This window comes from Elgaria multicarinata, chromosome 4, assembly GCF_023053635.1.
Source record: "Elgaria multicarinata webbii isolate HBS135686 ecotype San Diego chromosome 4, rElgMul1.1.pri, whole genome shotgun sequence".
Classification (NCBI taxonomy): domain Eukaryota; kingdom Metazoa; phylum Chordata; class Lepidosauria; order Squamata; family Anguidae; genus Elgaria; species Elgaria multicarinata.
In genome coordinates, this window is record NC_086174.1 from 109,333,400 (window position 1) to 109,356,368 (window position 22,969).

The 22,969-nt window shown below is 40.3% G+C and overlaps 1 protein-coding gene across 5 annotated transcripts in view; it reads left to right on the top strand.

The window, feature by feature from the left end:
• The window catches only part of COL12A1 (collagen type XII alpha 1 chain), a 132,991-nt gene that overhangs the window by 32,506 nt on the left and 77,516 nt on the right, over positions 1-22,969 (top strand). For 4 of the 5 annotated variants that reach the window (XM_063124939.1, XM_063124941.1, XM_063124940.1 and 1 more), the window contains exons 14-21: positions 9,462-9,731; positions 14,180-14,446; positions 17,229-17,421; positions 18,186-18,307; positions 20,043-20,192; positions 20,273-20,392; positions 21,196-21,360; positions 21,515-21,661. In XM_063124939.1, coding sequence (XP_062981009.1) covers positions 9,462-9,731; positions 14,180-14,446; positions 17,229-17,421; positions 18,186-18,307; positions 20,043-20,192; positions 20,273-20,392; positions 21,196-21,360; positions 21,515-21,661 — 1,434 coding nt within the window. The remainder of the gene's footprint in view (positions 1-9,461; positions 9,732-14,179; positions 14,447-17,228; positions 17,422-18,185; positions 18,308-20,042; positions 20,193-20,272; positions 20,393-21,195; positions 21,361-21,514; positions 21,662-22,969) is intronic. The other variant, XM_063124942.1, reaches the window with a different exon arrangement.

Consider the following 22,969-nt stretch of genomic DNA (forward strand, 5'->3'; position numbering starts at 1 on the left):
TTTGTGCAAAAACATGGCAAGGGGACTGCAAGTGGAGACAAGGCAGCATTTTAGACTGATCATAATTACCGTTTAGCAGCACAGGCATGGGACAGGTTCTCTCTCCAAGCCACCCTGAATACTCTTAGAACAGGCTGGCTTCTGCGGGTGGGATGAAAGAACTGTAGGCTTATTGTGTGTAATAGAACAGAATTATAAGTTACACTTGAAAGAACAAGTGGCGGACAGCAGGAAATACTTTGAGAATATAAGCTAGAATGAGAGGCATTGTCACAAGGGACCAATTTTTAAAACTCATATTCATGAGGTATAACTTATGTGAGTACTGATGAAGTTAAATGGAACAAGTTTCCATCATGTCCTTGAGTTATGAGTAAAAGAGATGCCCAGTCAGCAGAGATGCCATTTATGTAATGGAAAGGAAAGGTTGCCCCTTCTCAGATCTCAGCTCATATGTGCTTAATCCTCAAGAACATCTATACCTGTGGCTATTGTGAAACATGAAAAAGTAGCTAAAATAAAAGATCTTTTGTCATTTAAGTTGCAAGTCTATGAGGCCTTTCTTAGAAGTAAGCTCCACTGAACTCAGTGGACCCTACTTCTGACTAGACATGTATAGGGTTGCACTGTTAATTTTGAAAATACTCAAGGGAAGGCCTTTGAACCTTGGCTTGACTCTATGTTTGGCATATTCTTGCCAAACATTTCTGTGAACCCAGCTACCTTATCTGCACCAGGAGGGCTGAGCTTTGTTTCTGGATGAAGAGACTGGCATACTTGCTTCACTTTAAAAAATGTACACTTGGCTGCCCTCTTTTTAAGACCTCGGGAATTAATAGGCTCTTGTTGTTGACAGAAGAAAATTTTATATGTGAATTGTGAACTGAAGAAATTGTAAGGCCAAACTACTTGTTACGTTAAATTGCATTTGGAGTGGCTGGATTTTAAAACAAAAAAAATAGCTGCCATGGGGTGTGGGGGGTGGAAGGCAATTTGACCATAGCAGGGAGGAATATGGAGTTTAATACCTTACCCTCTATTGTGGTCCCTCCCAATGCAAATGAAATCTCTTTGGCCTTCACTACAGAAACCTGAAATGGCAACTCTGATACTCTCGCTACAAATGATGGAGGGCACAGCTTTGTAGGAGTAATAACCCCTGTTTTAGAATATGAACTTTTAGATCTCTGCATTCACCCCATAGAGTCACCGACACACATCACCAAATTAATCCCATATTCTGAGATCTCATGTATTTATCTCTCTGTTCTTCATTTACCCACCTTGACCCTAACTTTATTCTCAAGCCCAAGAATATTCTGTTTCCTGGAAGCTGCTAAACATTTGGGTGTTAGAAACTGCTAAAAGTTGGAGGGATAATTTAACCTACGGGTGGGCAGCTTCAGTCTTGCCTGATTTACCTTTTAAATAAAAGCCCCACAGTCCTGTGTTAAGGATCCTGAATGTACATTCTTGCTTAACAACTTAAGAAGTGCCTTGTTGGAAATCAGATGAAAGTCCTCTGAGTTCCAACATTCTTTGCAAGAATCCCAGCAACCAGCAGGCACTAGGTGGTCTACCACAAGTTGGCCAGTGGTCTGCCAGTGGAGCACATTTTATGATTTACCCACCTATGATTTACCCAGTACTAAGGCTCTATTAGTAAAACATAGGATTTTCTTTGATAACAGATGCCCTCTAATAAATGCCATTTTGATTTTCTTCTGGCCAGTTACTGCTTTTCATTACGTTTGATGGTGCTGGATCAGTTAGACATTATGGCACAGTCAGCTTAAAAGAAAAATTGGACATTTCACCCCGTTGTTCTCCTTCCTAAGCCACAACCCCTCTTGGGGTTTTCCATTTGATTTTGGCTTTGTTTTTTTACACATTCTGAGCCAAACCCATGGGTCATAGACTAGAAATAAGACCTAATGGCAAACACAGCCATTGTAATGAGTGGAAACCCAGTAGATGGCTAACAATCAAATGTTTCTATGAACTACTGTTTTTCTAATCTCTTTTTCCCATGGAGAGGAGGTGGTAAGAGCAGATCTGGCAGAAGCTTGCTTGTTTGCCTTGAGGTATAATGTCAAATGATAGGAACATGCTGTATACTGTCTGCTAAATAGATTAATTTCAACTGAATATAGGATTTGGTGGGGTGTTGGTTTTTGTTTTTATTTTTGGCTTTTGCAATTTTGAGAGAAAGATAAATTTACTTCTAGTTCTGGCAGATAGCGCAGGTGTTATTAATTGTGATCTATGTAATCTTTCCTTCAAACTTGAGAACTGTCCTCTGCCTGGAAATAGGAATCCTCTAGGATTGCTTTCATGACATTACAAATATGCTGAGTATAAGGGGCCCAAGAAGAACTGATCAAAGCAGATCTTGTTTACCATTTCTCATCCAGAGCCATTCAGCAGGAAAAACAATAATTTAATCATTCTTTTGTAAATAACAGAATCAGATTCTGAACTCAGATTACACTTCTGTAATTCACTGTGACTGTGCAAGTAATGAACTCTAACCTTTGTAGGTAAAAGCTGATTTTTTGCAAGCCAGTTTATTCTAGGAGATGGGCTAGTCAAAATACCTTTTGGTAACTGGAGTTACAAAACTCAGAGGCCTAAAGATGCACGGTAGGGGCCAAATAACTGCCCACAGGGCAGATATCTGGATGTAATCCAATAGCCTGTAACACTACGTCTACATACATATATGTATGAAAGGAGAGTTCCTTCATTGCCCTCTTATAATTGGATGATACTTTCTTCTCTCTTAAGGAACAAGAATCATCCTACTATTTAAATCAGGGGTGCAGAACCTCAGATCTGTAGGCTAAATTCAACCAGCCTGGGTTCCCAGCTCCAACTCTGACTGACTGACTGCAAACAGTACTGTGTCTGGGTCTGTTGGCCACAACATTTGGCCAATTATATGTAGCCATCTCACAGGATTGCTTTTTATTGGTATTTATTGGTATTTATCCAAGGACCAATAGAAGTTCTTTTAGAGTGATGCTTCCCCCTCCCATGAACAGCAATAAGTGTAGTCCCTTCTAATGCCCCTAATCACTATCAGCTACATTATTTTAAATATGTGTCCATCAGTAGTCTTCTCCTTCTCCTTCACGTAGAGTATGTGCAGGGCCCTCAATTGAGATTGGGATTGTAACATAGTGGGTAGGGGACTTTTGAGATCCAAAACAGGCTCCCAGCACCTTCTCTACTGTAAAAATGAAAAGAAGGCATAGCTGCTAGTCACTGTCTGATTTGGCCTTGTCTTTCAGCCCACTAAGGGCCAAAGGTGCAGCCCTCCTTAGCAACTGTAATCAAGAGTTTTGTTAGCAGTCAAGCCTCAATACTTTGCAAAGGCTTGAGGCTTAATGAGGTATGCTTTTACCTCACGTTTCATTTCTAGCTGAGATGATTAAACAAAAAAGTTACAACCATTCATAACCCTAAACACCCTTCCTTTCCCAATAAATAATATATTATAATAAATTGTTTCTTCTCAATTATACGGAGGTGTTTTAAAGTAACATAGTATCTCTCTACTTTTCTGATGTGCCCATAGTTAACTGAGAAATGTTTTAGACATAGATGTCCTCCTACAGTTTGAATCAGTCCCAGCGCCAGTGACATTTCCTTACAATGAAGTTTTTAGCATAACATAGGAACTTTACGGACATGTTTTGAGTTGCACCGTACAAAGAGACTCTGTGTCTGCCTAGGAGATTTAGTGCTGTCTCATGCATTATTTAAAATTATACATTCTTAGTTTCTTGATACTGACATTTTCAGGAGATATTTGCCAATTGTTAAACAATCATGTCACTTGTCCATTCTGTGGGAATGCCATATTTCTAGGAAAAAACAAATCATCATAGAGGAAGTGATCCACTCCACAAGAAAAATGTAACTGGCTTCTTTTAAATGCTTCTAGAATGGAATGGATTTTTGCAAAACTGCTGGAATATTATGTAATAAGGGGGTTGTTTTCATTTCATGCCAGTGCTGTATTTGCTCTAATGGGTTAAACCCTTACATGCTATTCTGGTCATTTTTATGGATTTCCATGCACCAACCTAAGGCTGCAACCCTATACCTTCTTACCTGGGAATAAGTCCCATTGAACTCAGTGGATGAGACTGTGGGCTGTTCCCCAAACCCTGGAAACTTTTTTGCAATCTTTTTTTTTTTTGAAGGTTCTGCAAGTTGTGCACATTTCTGAACAATTTGTGCAAATTATGGACGTATTTGCATAATTTGCACAAATTCAGCCATAATTTGCACAAATTCAAAAATTATTTGCACAAATTGCTCAGAAATTTGCACAAATTACAGAACCCTCCTGACTTACTCAAAATTGAGTTGGATGCCACAGTGGGAAGTGAAATGAAGTCTGGGCTGGGGCAAGTCTAAGAAAACTCAGTGAATTCCACCCCCAAACAGTTTCTTCCAGCATTCCTACTTTGGGTTAGTCACTGATTCTCAACCTAACTTACTTCATAGAGTTGTTTTGAGGACAAAATGGAGTGGAGGAGGACCATGGGTTCTTTGCAAGAGGGAAAAGGGTGAAATGTTAACATATCATAGAATAGTAGAGTTGGAAAGGGCCTATAAAGCCATCAAGTTCAACCCCCTGCTCAATGCAGGAATCCACCTTAAAGCATTCTTGACAGATGGCTGTCCAGCTGCATCTTGAAGGCCTCTAGTGTGGGAGAGCCCACAACCTCTCTAGGTAATTGGTTCCATTGTCATACTGCTCTTACAGTCAGGAAGTTCTTCCTGATGTCCAGCTGGAATTTGGCTTCCTGTAACTTGAGCCCATTATTCTGTGTCCTGGACTCTGGGATGATTGAGAAGAGATCCTAGACCTCCTCTGTGTGACAACCTTTCAAGTATTTCATGTCTCCCCTCAATCTTTCCTTCTCCAGGCTAAACATGCCCAGTTATTTCAGTCTCTCCTCACAGGGCTTTGTTTCCAGAACCCTGATCATCCTTGTTGCCCTCCTCTGAACACGCTCCACTATTTATTTATTTATTTATTGCATTTTTATACTGCCCAATAGCCGAAGTTCCCTGGGCAGTTCATTTAGTTTATTTATATTAAACTAAATATAAATAGTTTATTTATATTATTTATATTATAAATAATATTTATATTATTTAGTTTATTTATATTAAACTAAATAAACTAAATATAAATAGTTTATTTATATTAAACTAAAATAAATAATAAAGAGGAACAGAAGCAGCCCTTTTGCTGAATCTGCTGGGGACTTTCTCTTAAATTTCTGGAGTTTCTGAGTCTTCCTGAGATACTGCCTCCACATTTATTCCCACCCCCATCCCCTAAAAAACAACACTGAAATTCTCAAAGATGATGAGAATTTCCTACATTTTGCCAAACAGGAGGAGCTTGATGCACAGGAACATCCAAAACTATGTGGATACTTAATTAGCCAGTGGTGTTAGGCTCCTTATAATGGGGGAAGGCTAATTATTGGCTTTGATTTAGCCTATTTTCATATGGGAAATTGTAGGTTGGCACAATATGCATTATTTATTCCCGACCTAAGGTGATTAGTAGGTTAATGAGTTTATCAGGGATATTTACTGTGGTTAGCTTGTAGTTACTGCAATAATACTTCAGAAATAATTTGTTAAACAATACTTGGAAATTAGCTGAATAAAATGTTGAGCTTATAGAACTTCTGCTGAAACTATGAAGGAAATCTCTGCTTGCGCCTCAAGGGTTCTCAAGCGGGATTTAGTTCTAGCGAACATTTGTAACTGAAGTTGTTCACAGCCCTATGTTTTAGATGCACCAGGAGCAATAAGATGAGAGCCAGGAAGTATAGGAAAAGTACTTAAATGGAGTTATTGTGTGTGGCTCAGTATGATGGAAACAGTAGACATGGAAATAGAATTTTTGGAAACATTCACATCGAGATGGAGTTAGGCCCCAAATGGTTTCCATTTCGTAGTGTGCATGATGTTCTGGCAGAGATGAAACACTAATGATTTCCAGTACATGGATGATGGAGTTTCAATTGCTCCTGGAGAGATTGGACACTTTCACTCAAGATGAATAGAATGCCTTGGTCATTTGGGTTACATTGCAGACAAAGGAATTACTTATAATGTTGGTAACGCCAGTGAATTCTTTTAATTTATTCGTTTATTTTTTCAGAAGTACTTGCTGATGTTCTTGCCAAAAAAGGCTGTTAAGGCATTTTGCAAAATAAATAAGTCAATAAAGACAGAATCAACAGAACAATTAAACAAAACTCAAACTATAAAACATCAAACGCCAAAGATGACAAGTCAGCAGCGCCAGTGTCAAAATAGATGAAAGTAACATGAGCCAGTTGGACCAAAAGTCCTCTGAAAGAGAAAAGCTTTTTGCTTGTTACTAATAGCATATTCTAAAGCAGCCTCCCCCAACCTGGTGCCCTCCAGATGTATTGCATTGCAACTCCCATCATGCTGGATGGGTATAATGAGAATTGCAGTCCAACACTTCTGGAGGGCATCAGGTTGAGAAAAGCTGTCCTGAAGAGCAAACAGGACAGCTGAAACATCCCTGTTCCTCATACTTGTCCACCTTACATGTGGAAGCTGGAACATTTAGAACAGAAACTCACCTGATGATCTGCACATGTAGGAGACAGAGGCCATGGCTAGATGGGGCGATATCCTGGGGATTGCCCTGGGATCATCCCTGTGCATCCACATGGCACACAGGGGATCCCGGAGGCAGGGAGGGATGATCCCTCTCTTGCCCTGGAATATTGCCCTACACTTTAATCACTTTTTTTCCTGCGGTCCCGGGTTGATCGCGGGACATGTGGGCGGGCATTCTGTTTCCGTCCCAGCTCCTCACGAGAAACTGCGAGGACCCAGGACCCAGACATGGGGCACAGAACTCCTCAGGAGCTCTGTGCCTATCTGGGGTGGGGAGGGGGGAAGCTGGAAGTGTTTTTTTTTTTTAAAAAACTAACATTTTGCGCAGGAGCGTTCCTGCGCTCTGTTCTGATTTAAAAAAAAAAAATGGCGGGCACGACGTCCTCTTCCTCCTGGGACATCTCGCGCTGTGTGTAGATGGGGGGGTGATCTTGCAATCATAAGATTGTGAGATCATCGCCCTCATCCCCCCTCATTTAGCCATGCCCTAACTGAAAGTCATCAGAATTTTTTCAGAATTTTTGTAATATGCTCCTAGTGGTTGGCATCTTTCTGTACGCTGGGCTGTCTCATTTTGGATCAAAATCTAGGAAAAAAATTTACTCAGTCCCATAGCGCATCTCACATTTCCTTGGAGCCCTAATGACAAGGATGGTCTGTATTTCTTAGGAATAACCTTGTGAAGAATAAAACACCAATCGGACAGTGTGTGGGTATCTCCTCTTGTTGATTTGCTCTTGCCCACTAAAAGTCATAGTCTCTGCCTCTCAGTATATTTATTTAATTGTTAAGTGGACCATTTTCATGTAAAATGTATGTGGGATAAGGTGCTATCAATATATAATTCACAATACATAGCTGACTTATGGAACAGTATAAATGGAAGTCACATTTAGTAGGAAAAATGTCTTGTTTGCATTTCCCAGCAATATAAGGCCAGCATTTCCCACTTACTCTTGGGGCATGGCTAGAGGGGGTATCAGCCCGGGATTGGCCCTGTGCATTCACATGACGCACAGGGGATCCTGGGAGCAGGGAGGGATGATCCCTCCTGTGCCCTGGGATATCGCCCTACTCTTTTTTGTCACTTTCCCCCGCAATGTCAGGAAGATTCCGAGACCACGGGAAGTGTGTCTGGGCGTCATGGTTTGTCCTGGCTCCTCGTGAGTAACCGTGAGGAGCCAGGAACTCCATGCCCATCGGGGTGGGGTGGGGGAGCAGGAAAAAAATTATTTTAAAAAACACCTACTTTTTGCACAGGAGTGCTCATGCGCTCTTCTCTGATGGAAAAAACCCACGAAAATGGCGGGTGCGACATCCTCTTCCTCCCTGGATGTCGCGCGCCGTGTGTAGACAGAGGAGGAGATCTTGCGATCACCATATCGCAAGATCCTACCCCCTCCATCCCTCTACACCCAGTAGGCCTAGACATGCCATTTGTGGCTTGTTTGGAAACCCAAAGTACTATTCAGCAAAACGTAAGTACACTGAATACCGCTGAATATCTTTGGTCCCCACAATTCACATTTTTTAGTAATTGTCATGGATTATACTTTATTGCAAATAAATTACTTTCTTCTGTTACCTAGTACATATCCTAGTTTAGTTGATAACCGTTTCAAACATACGATTATTTTTTGCATTGTTGCCAGTACATACTGTGAGCTGCAGTCTTCCAGAGTTAATTGTTGAAAATTTACTGTATCTGCAGATGCTTTAATACTGAAGTCATGCTATGGCAGAGGCTTGAAGTAAAGTAGCCAATGTAAAGTGGCCCGTGTGTTTATATTATATTAAAATATGGAAAGAAAAGCCTTTTATTATGAGACATCTGCACATTCTATTAAGACAATTTTCCATATCCCCCCCATTTGGATTGCATTTATATACTTTATTTGAATGAAAAAGCCACATTTTCAGAGCAGAAGCTTTACAGAAGAATGAAAAAAAAATCTGGCACAACTTACTTCCAGACCTTTTCAATCTTCCAGGAAAATTGTTCTTTTGGGGTTCAATTTGAGGCCTAAACCTCCATTTAATTCAATGATTTCAGTGGGATTTTCAGGGTGCAAATTAGGCAAAATCTTGAACTTTCAGCTTTATTAGGGCAAAGTGATATTGAATATTGCTGTGAAGTTGGGAATACCCCTTGTGAGTATATAACTCATATGAACTTACTGTACAGTTTCATCTTTAAATCCCTGTTTGTGCAACCAGGACTGATTTATAATGATTTAAATGTGCATGCTAAAAACTTATAGAGAGAAAATACATTGTAATGAGAAGTACAATGTCAATGTATTTTGGTTCTGAAGGTCTTGTGCAAATATCTTCTCAATTTAAACAAACAATCTAGAGGCTTCATATTACTTTCTCTAGAGCATCTAGCTGCTGTTGGAGTATCTGTGACAATGACAAGATTTTACATCCCTATGTCTTCATCAAAGTCCTTTCAAGATCAGTTTTTGGAAATCACTTAAAATGGACTTTGGAACAATATAGGGCTATGCTATATTATGTATGTACATTCTGTGCATGCAAAGGCATTCTCTTGATTTTTAGGCAAGAATCAAATTCTTGATTCTTACTTACCTAAAAGAAGCAAATTCTTGCTTCTCTAGAATTTGTCTTCTAAAATAATGAATACATTTTATATACATTGATTTTGTTGTGTTTTATTTTATTTCCTGTTTGTTCTTGTTTTATTGCCATATTTATTGGCTGTAACTTAATCTGCAGGACTAATTTTTCTCCCTTTCTTGCAGAACGTGGCTCTCCTCGGGACTTGATTACTAGAGACATAACTGATACTACCATTGGAGTATCATGGACAGCAGCTCCAGGATCAGTTGATCATTACAGAATTATATGGAAATCACTCTATGATGATCAGACTGGACAGAAAACAGTTCCTGGAAATGTAATAAATACTGTACTGGAAAACCTTCAGCCTGAGACTAAATATAAGATTTCAGTCTTGGCTTCTTACAGAAGTGGAGAAGGAGCTGCTCTAGAGGGACAAGCTACAACTGAAGGTAGATAAAATATAGAACAGAGGACCCAAAGTTTGTTTATTATTTATTTAAAACAGCTATACCCCAACTTTCATGTGGAGAGCTCAAAGACAGCTAACAACAAGATAACAATTCTCCCACTCATCTCACTCTCACTCAGTGCAAGTTACTCAAACTTGGATCTTATAATGAGGCTTCTCTTCCTGATAATGGCCCATCATGCTGCATTCTGTGTATGGACTTTAAAGGGAGAAAATAAGCCCATGTTGAGTAGGGTGACCATATGAAAAGAAGGACAGGGCTCCTGTATCTTTAACAGTAATGTAGAAAAGGGGATTTCAGCAGGTGTCAATTGAAGAGGGTGAAATTTCCTCTTCATCACAACGGTTAAAGCTGCAGAAGCCCTGCCCTCTTTTGTATCTGGTCACTCTACTATAGCTAGTGTAGCTTTAACTATTATGATGAAGAGGGAATTTCATCCTCTTCAACTGACACCTGCTGAAATTCCCTCTTCTACATTACTGTTAAAGATACAGGAGCCCTGTCCTCCTTTTCATATGGTCACCTTAATGTTGAGTCCTTGTGGAATTGGGTAGCTACAGTTGCATGACTATGGACCATAGACATAGTTTTTTCTTAGTTCAGTGACATACTGCCAAGGTCCTGTGATAGGAAAAGTGCAAATCAATAAAAATGTAGATGGGATGTCTAAATGGAGAGAATGTCAAGAGACATATACCATCCAAAAGAAAGGTGAGGAAGGTTGGGCTTGACCAGCCAGGTGCCCTCTTTGATAGAGGTCAGTCTTCTATTTAATGGACTGCCAGAGAACCATCCCCTGTTTGAAGATGTTCTCTATTTTAAGGACTGTCATGTCCAATTCTGGGTTAAAGTTAAAGAACCATAAAAACAGTTGCCCACTCACAGGGTATGTCTAGACCAGGGGAGGATCTCTCGATATTCTGCTTGCAAGATCCTCCCCTTTGTCCAGACGCATGTATGCGATATTCTGGGAGGAAGGAGGAATGTCGCACCCACCATTTTTTTTAACAGAAGGATGAGTGCCCGTGCACTCCAACTAAAAGTGAGTTTAAAACAACACCAACACCCGCTCCCACTCCCCCCCACCCTCGATGGGCACTGAGTGCCTGAAAAGCTCTGTGCTCTGTGCTCAGTTCCTGCCTCCTCGTGTTTACTCACGAGGAGTTGGGATGAAGCTGGGATGGGCGCCCACACCTCCTGTGGTTTCAGGACAATCCTGAGACTGCAAAAAGAATTGGGCTAAAAGGGCCTGCCGACATCCCGGAGAAATGGAGGGATCATCCCTCCCTGTTCCTGGGATCCCCTGTGCATCATCTGGATGCACAGGGACAATTCCTGGGAAAACGACTGGTCTAGACATGCCCACAGGTAGCACTTGGACAACAGACTGAACTGGAAGGCACTCAGGTCACCTGGTCACAGACATCTACACAGTTATCTACACAATGGTGAGATGTACTGTATTTCTATTTAAATAATAATTATTTATAATTTTGCATTCATACGTATACATTATCATATGTAAATCACTGCCCTCTTGTGTTCTGTTTATTGGTGATACATTTCCTCTTTTTTGGAGGAAATCCTTTAATCCTGATTGATTCCCGTTTCTGACATACTCTCACCCATTTAAAATACCTTTAACGCCCTGGAGTCTGGAACTAGAGACAAAGCTGCTTAGCCAGCTTTGAGGGATATTTCTACCATGGGTGCAGTTGATGAAAAAAGGACCCCTGTAAGAACTTTTAAGAAATGGAAAATGTTTGGCTCAGTTCTTAAAAAGAAAAGCAAAAGCAAATGATTTATTATGGGGGAGACTACTGCAATCCAATTCAACCCTGAGAGAAGAAGTTGGGGGAAAACATTGGACTGGGGAAGAGGTTGTTCCTTTAGATCAGTGGTGGACAACCTGTAGACTTAGGGCCGCATGTCTCGGCCTAATTTAATGCAGCCCTCAGCCTAATTTCAAAAGCCCTTGCATGCGATTGATTCAGACCTCTTGATCTAGATCTACACTACTGCTTTATAGAGGTATTGAAGTGCACTGATAACTGTTGGGGCGCATTATATATTCCATATACCATTTTCATAGTGTTGTTTTCTGCTTTTTATTCCACATTATCCCAAATAATAATAATAATGATAATAATAATAATAATTTGTTACCCGCCTCTCCCTTTGGATTGAGGCAGGGTACAACACAAATACAAACACAATAAAATACATATAACTAATTAAAACATTTAAAACTAATACATTATTAAAAGCATCAAATTATGAAAAGGCATCTTAAAATTCAACTGGGTAGGCCTGCCAGAAGAGATCAGTCTTTATGGCTTTCTTAAATTCTGGAAGACTGTTAAGTTGACGAATCTCTCTTGGCAAGCCATTCCACAAACTGGGAGCCGCAGAAGAAAAGGTCCTCTGGGTAATAGTTGTCAGCCTTGTTTTTGTTGGCTGGAGTAAATTCTTCCCAGAGGACCTGAGTGTGCGGGGCGGATTGTATGGGAGAAGGCGATCCCGCAGATAGCCTGGACCCAAACCATGTAGGGCTTTAAAGGTGATAACCAACACTTTATACTTCGCCTGGAAACTAATTGGCAGCCAGTGAAGATATTGCCGCAATTAATGTAATTGTGTGTCTATGAGGTATAAATGAGAAAGAGCAATATAGCATTATCATGATGGGATCATAATGGCTTGGGCTAAGCAGTCTGTCCCTTTTCTGACATCCTGATGGGTGGGAAGGAAGAAAGAGGGAGAGAAAAGGAGATGGCAGAAAAAAGAAAGAGAAAAGGCATAAAGAGCCATCCAGTTTTGATTCTGGCCTTGACCACTGCTGGCTTCAGCCCTGCCCACTAGCAAGATGTTGCATGTGACAGACAGACCGTGCGGGAATGCAGCCTTCAACAGAAAAATGGTTGCCCAACCTTGCTTAGATGAAATGGAAGTGAGCCATTCTGCCTAGCTGAGCCCTATTGGGCCACAAGCACTGGAGTGTCTTGGAGAAATTCCCATATATTTTTGTTTTAAGGTTCAACTGAGCACCGTTCAGTGGAGTTAGGAGATGGGGGAGGCTATCATCTTTTATTGACCTGTTCCTACATTCCTGATAGCAGAAATCCAGGGGCATGTCTAGATGGGGTGATATTTATTTTTATTTATTTATTTATTTATTTATTTATTACATTTTTATACCGCCCAATAGCCGAAGCTCTCTGGGCGGTTCACAAAAATTAAAACCACAATAAAACAACCAACAGGTTAAAAGCACAAATACAAAATACAATATCCCGGGGATCGTCCCTGTGCGTCCACATGACGCGCAGGGGATCCTGGGAGCAGGAAGGGATGATCCCTGCATTTCCCTGGGATATTTCCCTATCCTTCTATCCCAACTTTTCCTGCGGTCTCAGGATGATCCTGAGACCACGGGATGTGTGGCCGGGCATCCTGTTTTCGTTCCAGCTCCTCGCGAGGAACCATGGGGAACCGGGCACAAGAGCATGGAGCTCTGCAAGAGCTCTGTGCCCATCGGGGCAGGGGGGAGTGGGGGCGGGGCTTTTTTTTTTAAAAAAGACTATCCTTTGGATAGTCTCCAGCTCCTGTTTCTTTAAAAAAAATTGGCAGCCGCGACATCCTCTTCCTCCTGGGACATTGCGTGCCGTGTGTGGACTGAGGGGGACGATCTCGTGATCATAAAATCATGAGATCATCCCCCTCCACCCCCCTCATCTAGCCATGCCCTAGTTCTTATTGCTTCCATTCCTGACATTCCAGAAACTAAGGGTTGGAAAGTTCAGATTTGTGCCAATTTTCCTGCATGGCTTTGATGTATGATGGTCCGGCTAGCAGTGTAGGGGTAATTAACAGAGCCACCTGCTCTAGCTTTAAAAAACTGTTTGAATGAACCACCAGGAAACAGGAAGCTCCGTTCTGTGCGGAATAAAAACAGAGATTGCAAAGATCTAGAAGAACAGTCTGCCCTGTGTGATACTGTTTATTCGAAATGCTGAGAGAGCCATTGTTGCAGCATTTTAATTATATATGAGTGAAGGTTCTGTGGCCATGAGAAGCCAAGAAGGTCTTGTTTTTTCCGAACCAAGTCCAAATATGGAAGAAAATGTGGCTGCTCTAAATACTGGGGGCACATCTCCCAAATCTGGGTAAACGGTTGTTTTTAAAGTACATTTATCAAAATTCATTTGGTGGGTGGCATTGGCATCAGTAAAGAAATCTGGGTTGACATCTAGGTTTCTCTTCCAAGAACTTTTTTTTGGGAGGGGGGGTACTTTCCCATCAAAAATGCCAATATTTTTAAAATCACTCTGTGGGAGTGAAGCAAATTGCGGGTGCGTATTTTATGATTAATTATGCTTTAAAACCTCCCCAAATTGTTTTCTTCCTCTTTATTTTGCATTGAAAAGTGTCACCAAGTTCCAGGACTTTGAGAGTGGATGATGAGAAAGAGACCACAATGAGAGTTACCTGGCAAGCTGCCCCTGGAAAAGTTGTCAGCTATCGTGTCGTTTACCGACCCCGCAGGGGAGGAAGACAAATGGTCACAAAAGTGCCACCTACCGCTACCACAACAGTATTGAAACGTCTTCAGCCTCTGACCACTTATGATATCTCTGTCATTCCAATGTATAAAACTGGTGAAGGAAAACACAGACAGGGTGAAGGAACAACAGGTACACATTGTTCTACACTGGATGACTGTAGATTAAAAGAAATGTAGATTTACAACATGCCAAAGTCAATGGGCCATTTAAGAGACTGTAACATTTTATCTTCAATACATGTTTCTTTTCAGTGGCTTCTTATTAATTATTTCAGCTGTTCTTAAATATGCCCTCCCTATCTGCTGCCTGAGTGGCACTTCTCCAACCTTGTCAGATGTGGTGTAAGCCACCTGTCACCTGCAAGCCACACAAGGGCTGTGCTGATCTCTGTGCTAATCCTTGTTTAATCCTAAAGACAGTTGAGGGATTAACCAAGTTGGCACAGATCGCACAAAACAAACAAAGAGTTGATCTGGGATCCTTCTGGCACAATTTCCCATGCAGCTTTGTACCTCTCTTTAAAGTTCTGCATCCTGCAACATATCACTTAGCATTGAGTTACGGCAGGGCCAAGAGTAACCCCAAACAACTGCCTGTGTGGCAGTTGGAAATTAGGTTCTTGGATTTACCACTGTTTTATGTGGGATTTTAGTGGAGCTCAAGGCTTAACCAGAGCCAGAACTCAACTGCACTTAATCTCAGCAAATGTTTTCACGTCCGAGGTTCAGCCAAGGAACATGTGTAAATTGTTAATAAAGAACAAAGTACTTTATTAATACATTTCCCTGATAACCAGCCCTTAGCACACACCTGGGGTTTAGGGGAAAGTGTTTCACTCTGATTTGAGGGTGCAGTTTCCTTTGCACCTTTGATCTTAAAAATTAAGCAGTTGTTGCAAATTTAGCATAAGCAGCCTTGTTAGAATAGTGAACTCGGTATGATTCTCTGCCCTCAGAGGTTCCAATTATGAATGGTCATAAGAAGCATTAATAGAGTGAGCCTGTTGCAAGAATAGTGATTGGATAGGTTGTTATAATTATATTTTGTTATCAGCAATCAATGAAGTGGGATCACATTCTCTCTACTCCTTTAAGTTCCTAAATATAGTCTTGGCACCTTGAAGCGCTTTCTATTTGAAGAGTTTAAAAGGCAAGAATGTCTCTGTTTCATCCCCTACCAAAATCCTTGGCTTTTGCATTTTGAGATTAGACTGCTGCCTTTTTAGCTTAAAACAACAAACTGCACATGGGATAGCATTCAAACCAGAAACAAAACTTGGCGAAGGAAAGAACATCTTGCTTGCTAGTAGCATATTGTCCCACTGCTTGTTAATCTGCACTGGCTGCAGTGCGTGTACATAATTGGTGCTAAATGGCTTGGGTCTTGATGCTTTACTGGGTAGCTGTTTCTTTTGATCTTGCCATAACAATGACTAGTGGATGTATTTTCAATTGTTTCAAAAGTGGGAACAAATAATTTTGTAATGCCTTAGAGATGGGCAGGTGGCATAAGTTTTCTCAGATGAGAACGCTGACTTTATCAGATACAAGAAGTGTTATCTTCAGTTCTCAAAGACATACACAGAGAGAGAAAGAGAGAGAGAGAGTGAGAGAGAGAGAGAGGGCATGTCTACATGAGGGGTTATCCCAGGGATCGCCACCGGATTATCCTTGTGCGTCCACATCCCTCCCTTTCCTCGGGATAACTGGGATGGCTTTAATCACGACTTTTCCTGCGGTTGTCCCATCTCGGTTTTGTCCCAGCTCCTCGTTAGTAAACATGGGGAGCCAGGAACCAGGCAATGGGCACGGAGCTCTTCAGGAGCTCCATGCCCATCGGGGATGGGAGGAGGGAGTGGGATTTTTTTTAACCTATCTTAGCAATGGAGTGCTCATGTGCCCATCTTCAAGAAAAAACAAAAAACAAAATGGCAGGTGTGACGCCCTCTTCCTCCTGTGATGTCGTGCGCCACATGTGGACTGAGGGGGAGGATCTCGCGATCACCATATCGCGAGATCCACCCCCTCCCCTCCCTAGGTCTAGACATGCCCACAGAGAGAGGCCTAATCTACATCAAACAGGATATTGCAGTATGAAAGCAGTAGTGTGGCTCCTGCCTTACCTCTTTCATACCACTTTGATAGTGTAATATCCTGCTTGGTGTAGATTAGGCCAGAGACAGAGAGACAGAGATAGAGAAATAGATTTCTATGTAAAGCTAAAATGTATACAAGATAAGCACAACGACCATTCAAAACAGCAGTAACGAGTTATAACACAATCTTCCTAGTTTTGCTATGATAATTTCACACTTGTGGACCCCCCCGCCACACACACTATGGTTCCTATGAGTCCTTCATGATTACAATCAGACCTGTTGATAAATGCTACACTGAAATTTTCAGTGCAATTTTACACTGAATAAGGGTGTTGTTTTTAAGGAAGTACATTCCCATTCTCTGTCTGAAGCTGCCTGCCTTTTAGATGCTCCAGCAGCAATAATAAATAATCTACCCAAGCCAGCTCTCCCCAACGTGGTGCCCCTCCAGGTGTGCTGGGCTACAGCCCTCATCATGATCTGGGAAAAGTTGATTTAAGCTATCTGGCAGTGATTAGATGATGAGACACCCACGAATGGTTATTTTTTCCCACCTTCTTTTTTTAAGGTGCTGAGTGTGGCTGCAGGGGCTACTTATTCTGACAGGACCCATGGTGTTTGGGGGGTGGGGAAGGGAGCACTTTAATCCTTTCATCCAACACCATTTCTGTTTAAAATTGGTCCTCCAAAACTGCTATTGCTCTATAGGGCAAAACAAACAGATATTTTTTTTAAAACTTAAACTCAAAACAAGAGTTCATCTGTTGAATACAGCAAATGTTTAATTTCTTGGGTATTGCTTCACTGTTGCAGCTTCCCCATTTAAATCTCCCAGAAATCTGAAGACGTCAGATTCCACCATGTCGAGCTTCCGAGTAACGTGGGAGCCAGCCCCTGGGGAAGTGAGGGGTTACAAAGTAACTTTCCACCCAACTGGAGAAAACAGACGCCTTGGAGAATTAATAGTTGGGCCATATGACAACACAGTTGTCTTGGAGGAGCTCAGGTATTGTTGATCATAATTTCCTTCCATTTCGGTATTTCTTTCTTTAGACATTATCCAGCCAAACCAAAGTGCCTGTATGAGTCAAATCCCTTCCCATAGTAGCATATCACACTAATGATACAATTCTGTTTTTATTGTTTTAAATCTATTTCCTTAGCCCCCTTAGATACCAAATACAAAAAATTTCTTTGAATGACATAAACAAATTTATAGGACTCTCTAGAATGCCTGTAAATTTCTTCTACTGGATCTTTGATTGTTGATGCAATGGTTTATGTTATTATTAGGTGGGCTGAAAGGTAGATTAGAAATAAAAATATAAATAAAAAGGGTCTTAGGAGTCCTTAATATTTAACTTGAATAAAATATTATTTAGTTGCAATAAGCAATGCCATTACTCAATAATACTCTTCTATCCATAATATGGATATTGAATACATGACTTATTTAGCCTTAAAAATCCAGGTAAGGGAGAAACAGTGTGATACAATTGTTAATGCGTCTCAGCTAAGATCTGGGAGACCCAGGTTCAAATCCCTATTCAAATCCGTGTCTGTGTGCCTCTTGGCCAATCACAACATAGCCTACCTCCCTGGGATGTTGTGTGGGTAAAATGGATAGTTGGGAGAGAAACTGTGGATGTTTCCCGAAAGTCCTTGGAGGAAATGCAGGATAAAAATTGAGTAAATTAATCTATATAGATGACAAATTGAACCATCCGCTCACAGCCTAATTTGATTTATATATGCATTTTAATTTTGCAGGGCAGGCACTTCCTATAAAGTCAATGTTTTTGGAATGTTTGAAGGTGGTGAAAGTGCACCATTGATTGGAGAGGAAATGACTACCCTTTCTGATGCTACTGTGGTGCCATTTTTATCTAGAGGTAAATATGGTTTTAATGAGGAAAACCAATCAAGTATATTTCGTAGTTGGACATTTTAGATGTAGGTGTTTTTTTAAAAATAATGGTAAAATGAATTGTTTCAACAAAATTAATTGATACAGTTATTTACTTGCAGGAATCATTGTACAATAAATGGTCAGCTTTTCATGAAGACCACTCCTTAGTCGCTAATAATCACTTTTAAAGTTTACCCCACCCCCTCCCTTCCCACTTAGTATCCACCTTTATGAAAAGGCTTTGACTTTTTGAGGAAGACTTTTCATTCATTAATTAGTTGCCAATTTGATGTAATACTTACAAGCCATGAGTCATTTAGACATTAAAATTGAACCTGTTCAGATGACATGCTAAACTATAGTGGTTAAGCACTTTGAGCTAAACGTCATGGCTTAGCCAGTCATGTGAAGCATGACTTAGGGACCAGAGAGCTTCAGCTATGGGGCGGTATATAAATTTAATAAATAAATAAATACACCATCCATTTATCCCGGGGTCAGCTCAAGGTCATGCCTGCTCATCCAAATGACATACAGGGGATTTGATCTGGGCCAATGATAGTAAGTGCATGAATGTTAAAGTTTAGCCTGTTTCATGATTTATAATTGTGTCAATTAAAGATCAGTATTGTATTTTCTATGCAGAAGAGGATCATGGTTTTAAATCTACAGGTACTTGGAGTAGTTGTATTCATGAATCTACAGTATTGGATCAGTTCTATGGAACATAGATGAAATCACTCTTTATTTCAACTCTGATGAGTGTGCCTGACTTTACACAATGGGATTTCTTCCATGTAAAGACCAGAAGCTATGAGGGCATGAAGCCAGAAAGTTTTGCAGCTGGTAACATGATCCCCAGAGGAGAAAGGAGGAAGAGTGCATTTTTTACATTCAAATGGCTGATGAAAGGATCATTGAAACACTTTTGTCTTTCTGCTTTGTATAAACTCACTGTGATTTTAAGCATGTGGAAAGTGACGTGATTCTTATTTTTATTCCGTAGGTGGAAGGTCCCCAGCATTATTTGCTTTCTTTCTGAAGCATTTAAAACTCTGTATAAATGTTTGTTTTCGTCACTTCCAGTTCTTTTGTGTGTTTATGTGTGTTTCTGTCTTATTTATGTCAAGCTCTTTCTCTTGTAACTTAAATTGTGCACTTTTCTGCACCATCAGCGTTAATTGACCATATTCCAGTGTAATTCTAATGACGTAATTAATCTTTATGTATGAAGCAGATGTACTAATTTCTCAAGATACCAGCTTGTCATCAGATATTTTCTTAGTGCTTATCTTGATTTTTAACTGTTGAAGAACTACAATGATGAAGTAGTCATGTCTACTTAATTTAAGTTCGCTTATTTGTTTGTTAATTTTGCTATAAAGTTGATTCTTACTGTACTGAGTTCCAAGCTAGGTGAAGCCATTAGAGAAGGAACATTATGACTAATTCTGTTAGCTTAGGAAACGAAGGCCATTGCCTACGTACATATGCATCACAACCATATTTACTAAATTAATATATGTAAGCTTGGAAATCCTTTCACGTTATGAGTAGGACTATGGAATACTCATAATGACTTTACCATTGCAATGTATACAGAAGAACTTCAGGCCATTAATTTAAAGGCTGTGTCATGGGTAGTATAGAAGACGACAGGAAAAAACAGCTGTTAGTTTGGTGCAACTAACACATTTCCATTCTGATTGCTGTGACAGGCCTGGAATGTATAACCACAGCAGAAGCAGATATTGTGTTGTTGGTGGATGGCTCATGGAGCATTGGTCGGCCAAACTTTAAAACAGTCCGAAACTTCATTGCTCGCATTGTCGAAGTGTTTGATATTGGTCCTAACAAAGTACAGATTGGTAAGTCTTGAAGATACTGGAATATATTGGCTTTTGTTGTCATTTCAAGACATTTTGTAACTAAATGATTTCCCCCGCAGCCCTTGCACAATATAGTGGAGACCCCAGGACAGAATGGCATCTCAATGCACATAAATCCAAACAGAGTTTATTGGATGCTGTGGCCAATTTGCCATATAAAGGAGGCAACACCTTAACAGGTAGGCATTTTGTTCCTGATTTCCACATAAGCTGCACTAGGGGGGTGGAAAGACTCACAATATTATATGGTCCAGAAAGGCATTATACTGTCCTTTGTATGGTGGACAAAGCAATTTGCATATATTCTGTAATAGGTGTGCAGCTAGTCCATAGTGGATTAGATAACAAATGTTGCAGATTTTATTGTTAAAAGGATTCTCTGTTGGAATGCATCAATCCTTCATTGATGGAAGGATGGGAGGGGAAAGCAATTGTAAGTAAGAGACACTAAAGGTAGAAATTACACTGATAAAGAATGCAGAGGAAAGCAGTACTGGTGAGAGAGTAGTCTTGCTTGTTCTGTCCTCCTAATCAGCCTGAAGTACCAGTATTTTTGATTAATTTTTGCTAGGAGGCAAATAACAGCTTGTGGGTGCCATTTTGATTGGAAAAATCACATGGAGAAGAATGCTAAGCCCTCCCTCTTCCTGCTGCTCAGAACAAATGGGCCAATTCCCTGCTGCATTTCAATTTAAAAAAAACGCCAACTACAGATCTCTCATGTAATGTGTACTTTGGCCTATAGTCTCACAGGATGTGAATTCCTGTTACATCCTGTGAAAAGAAATGGTGAAAGGCTTCCACCATGGCTTGTAACCTAGAAAGAAGTGCCTATGTAGGGCAAAGCTTTTGTGCATCCTATGAACATGGCTATGCCACTTTGGAGAGGCCTACCTTCTAGGCTGGAAAAATGGCTAATAAATAATCCCCCCTTTCTCATTTTCTCTTTCTCCCCCCACCCTGTGTATGTGCTTGATTTCAGGAATGGCTTTGAATTTCATCTTTAGAAACAACTTTAAACCAGAAGTTGGGATGAGGCCTGGAGCTCGCAAAATTGGTGTTCTCATCACTGATGGCAAATCTCAGGATGACATTCTTTCTCCATCACAGAAACTGAGGGATATGGGGGTAGAGCTTTATGCTGTTGGTGAGTATCAGGTGGAGTGGCAGTAAATACAGGAATGAGTTGAAAAACTGAATCACTCATTCTCCCTTATATGAATTATAAAATAATCTAACAAATACTCCTAGGTTTTTTAAAAACAAGCAAACATGTTTTACGTCGTGATCTTTTTTTTAAGGTATCAAAAATGCTGATGAAAATGAACTGAAGCAGATTGCAACAGACCCAGATGATAGTCATGTTTACAACGTCGCAGATTTTACCCTTCTTACTACTATTGTTGATGACCTCACTATAAATTTGTGCAATAGTGTAAAAGGCCCAGGTACGTTTTCCCTTTAAGTTTTTCATTCCCCCTTTACGTTTTTCATTTCCAGTTACTGTTTATATCCTGTCTGTTTATTTTTTCTTAAATTACTTGCTTGTAAATTTGTCAAGTACAGCTGCTGGATATGAATACAGCTGTGCAGGACATCTGGGTTGTTCCCTTTTCTCTGTTAGATATAAACTAGCAAGGCAGTCTTTTCACAAACTGTTTTCCAAGGCATCCAACATATGGATGCATATGCACGCTCACACACACACGCACACACACACACACATTTCCCATGCCTATATATCTCAGATCAATAATGCCACTTAGGGAAGTTTCTCACTTACCTTCACAGTCTGGTAGCTGCTGTGGCCCAGCTGCTGTATGCACCTCTCAGGTAGCATCAGAAGCTTTGGGCTATGTGGCAAGTACCAGTACTGCAGCCCATATACAAATACTACCCAAGTTTCTGGTAAGAATTACTGTATATACTGGCATGAGAACCACCCATAGTATGGATGGACCCCTCTGACATTTCCCAAAGGTAACATCCTGTTTTTCCTGATGTTACGTTTGTAGTGTAGTAAGGAGCTATTCTGCATTGGCTCCTATACTACAAAGTAATATGAGAAAAGCTCTCAGGAAAAAAGCCCTCTTCCATGGCACTCTAAGGGTGGATACTCATGAGCACCTTTGGCATGTTAAAACCATGTGGGCAAACTCAAAAGTTTTAAAAAATCCTACATGGAAGAACAGATATGAACTAACATGTCTTCAGCATGCAGATTGACACTTGTGATAAATGCACATCCATGTCTTTTTCTGGGAGGCTGGGACTGACTGCAACTTTTGAGTGCATGGATTTTACTTGGTGTCCACAGTGACAACCCCCAAGTGTGATTACTAGAGGTAATAAATATGCACACAGGATGCACATTATTCCTTGCATGGAAAGGCCTTCTTAACAGAAATTGTGTCAGTTGTGAAGTGGCAGAAAGGGTTTGATCAGACATTTGTAAGCACTTTAAAATAAATGTAATTGTCTTTTTTGTTCCTTGCATACAGAATAGAGCTTTATTTTGCTAAAAATTCATTTACTAAACAAATTCTCTTAGCTGTAGATCATGCACATTTCAGTTCAACAGATAAATTGTTTCAGTACCTGTGTAATAACAACTACATTATAAGAATGAGGATCTTAGTACAACAACTAAAAATAAATAAAGTATAGTTGATGTGCAGTATATTATTGCACTACATTTCTGTCTTTGATAAATCTAATTAAGACTTTCTAACATTGTGTTCCTTTGGCATGTTCTC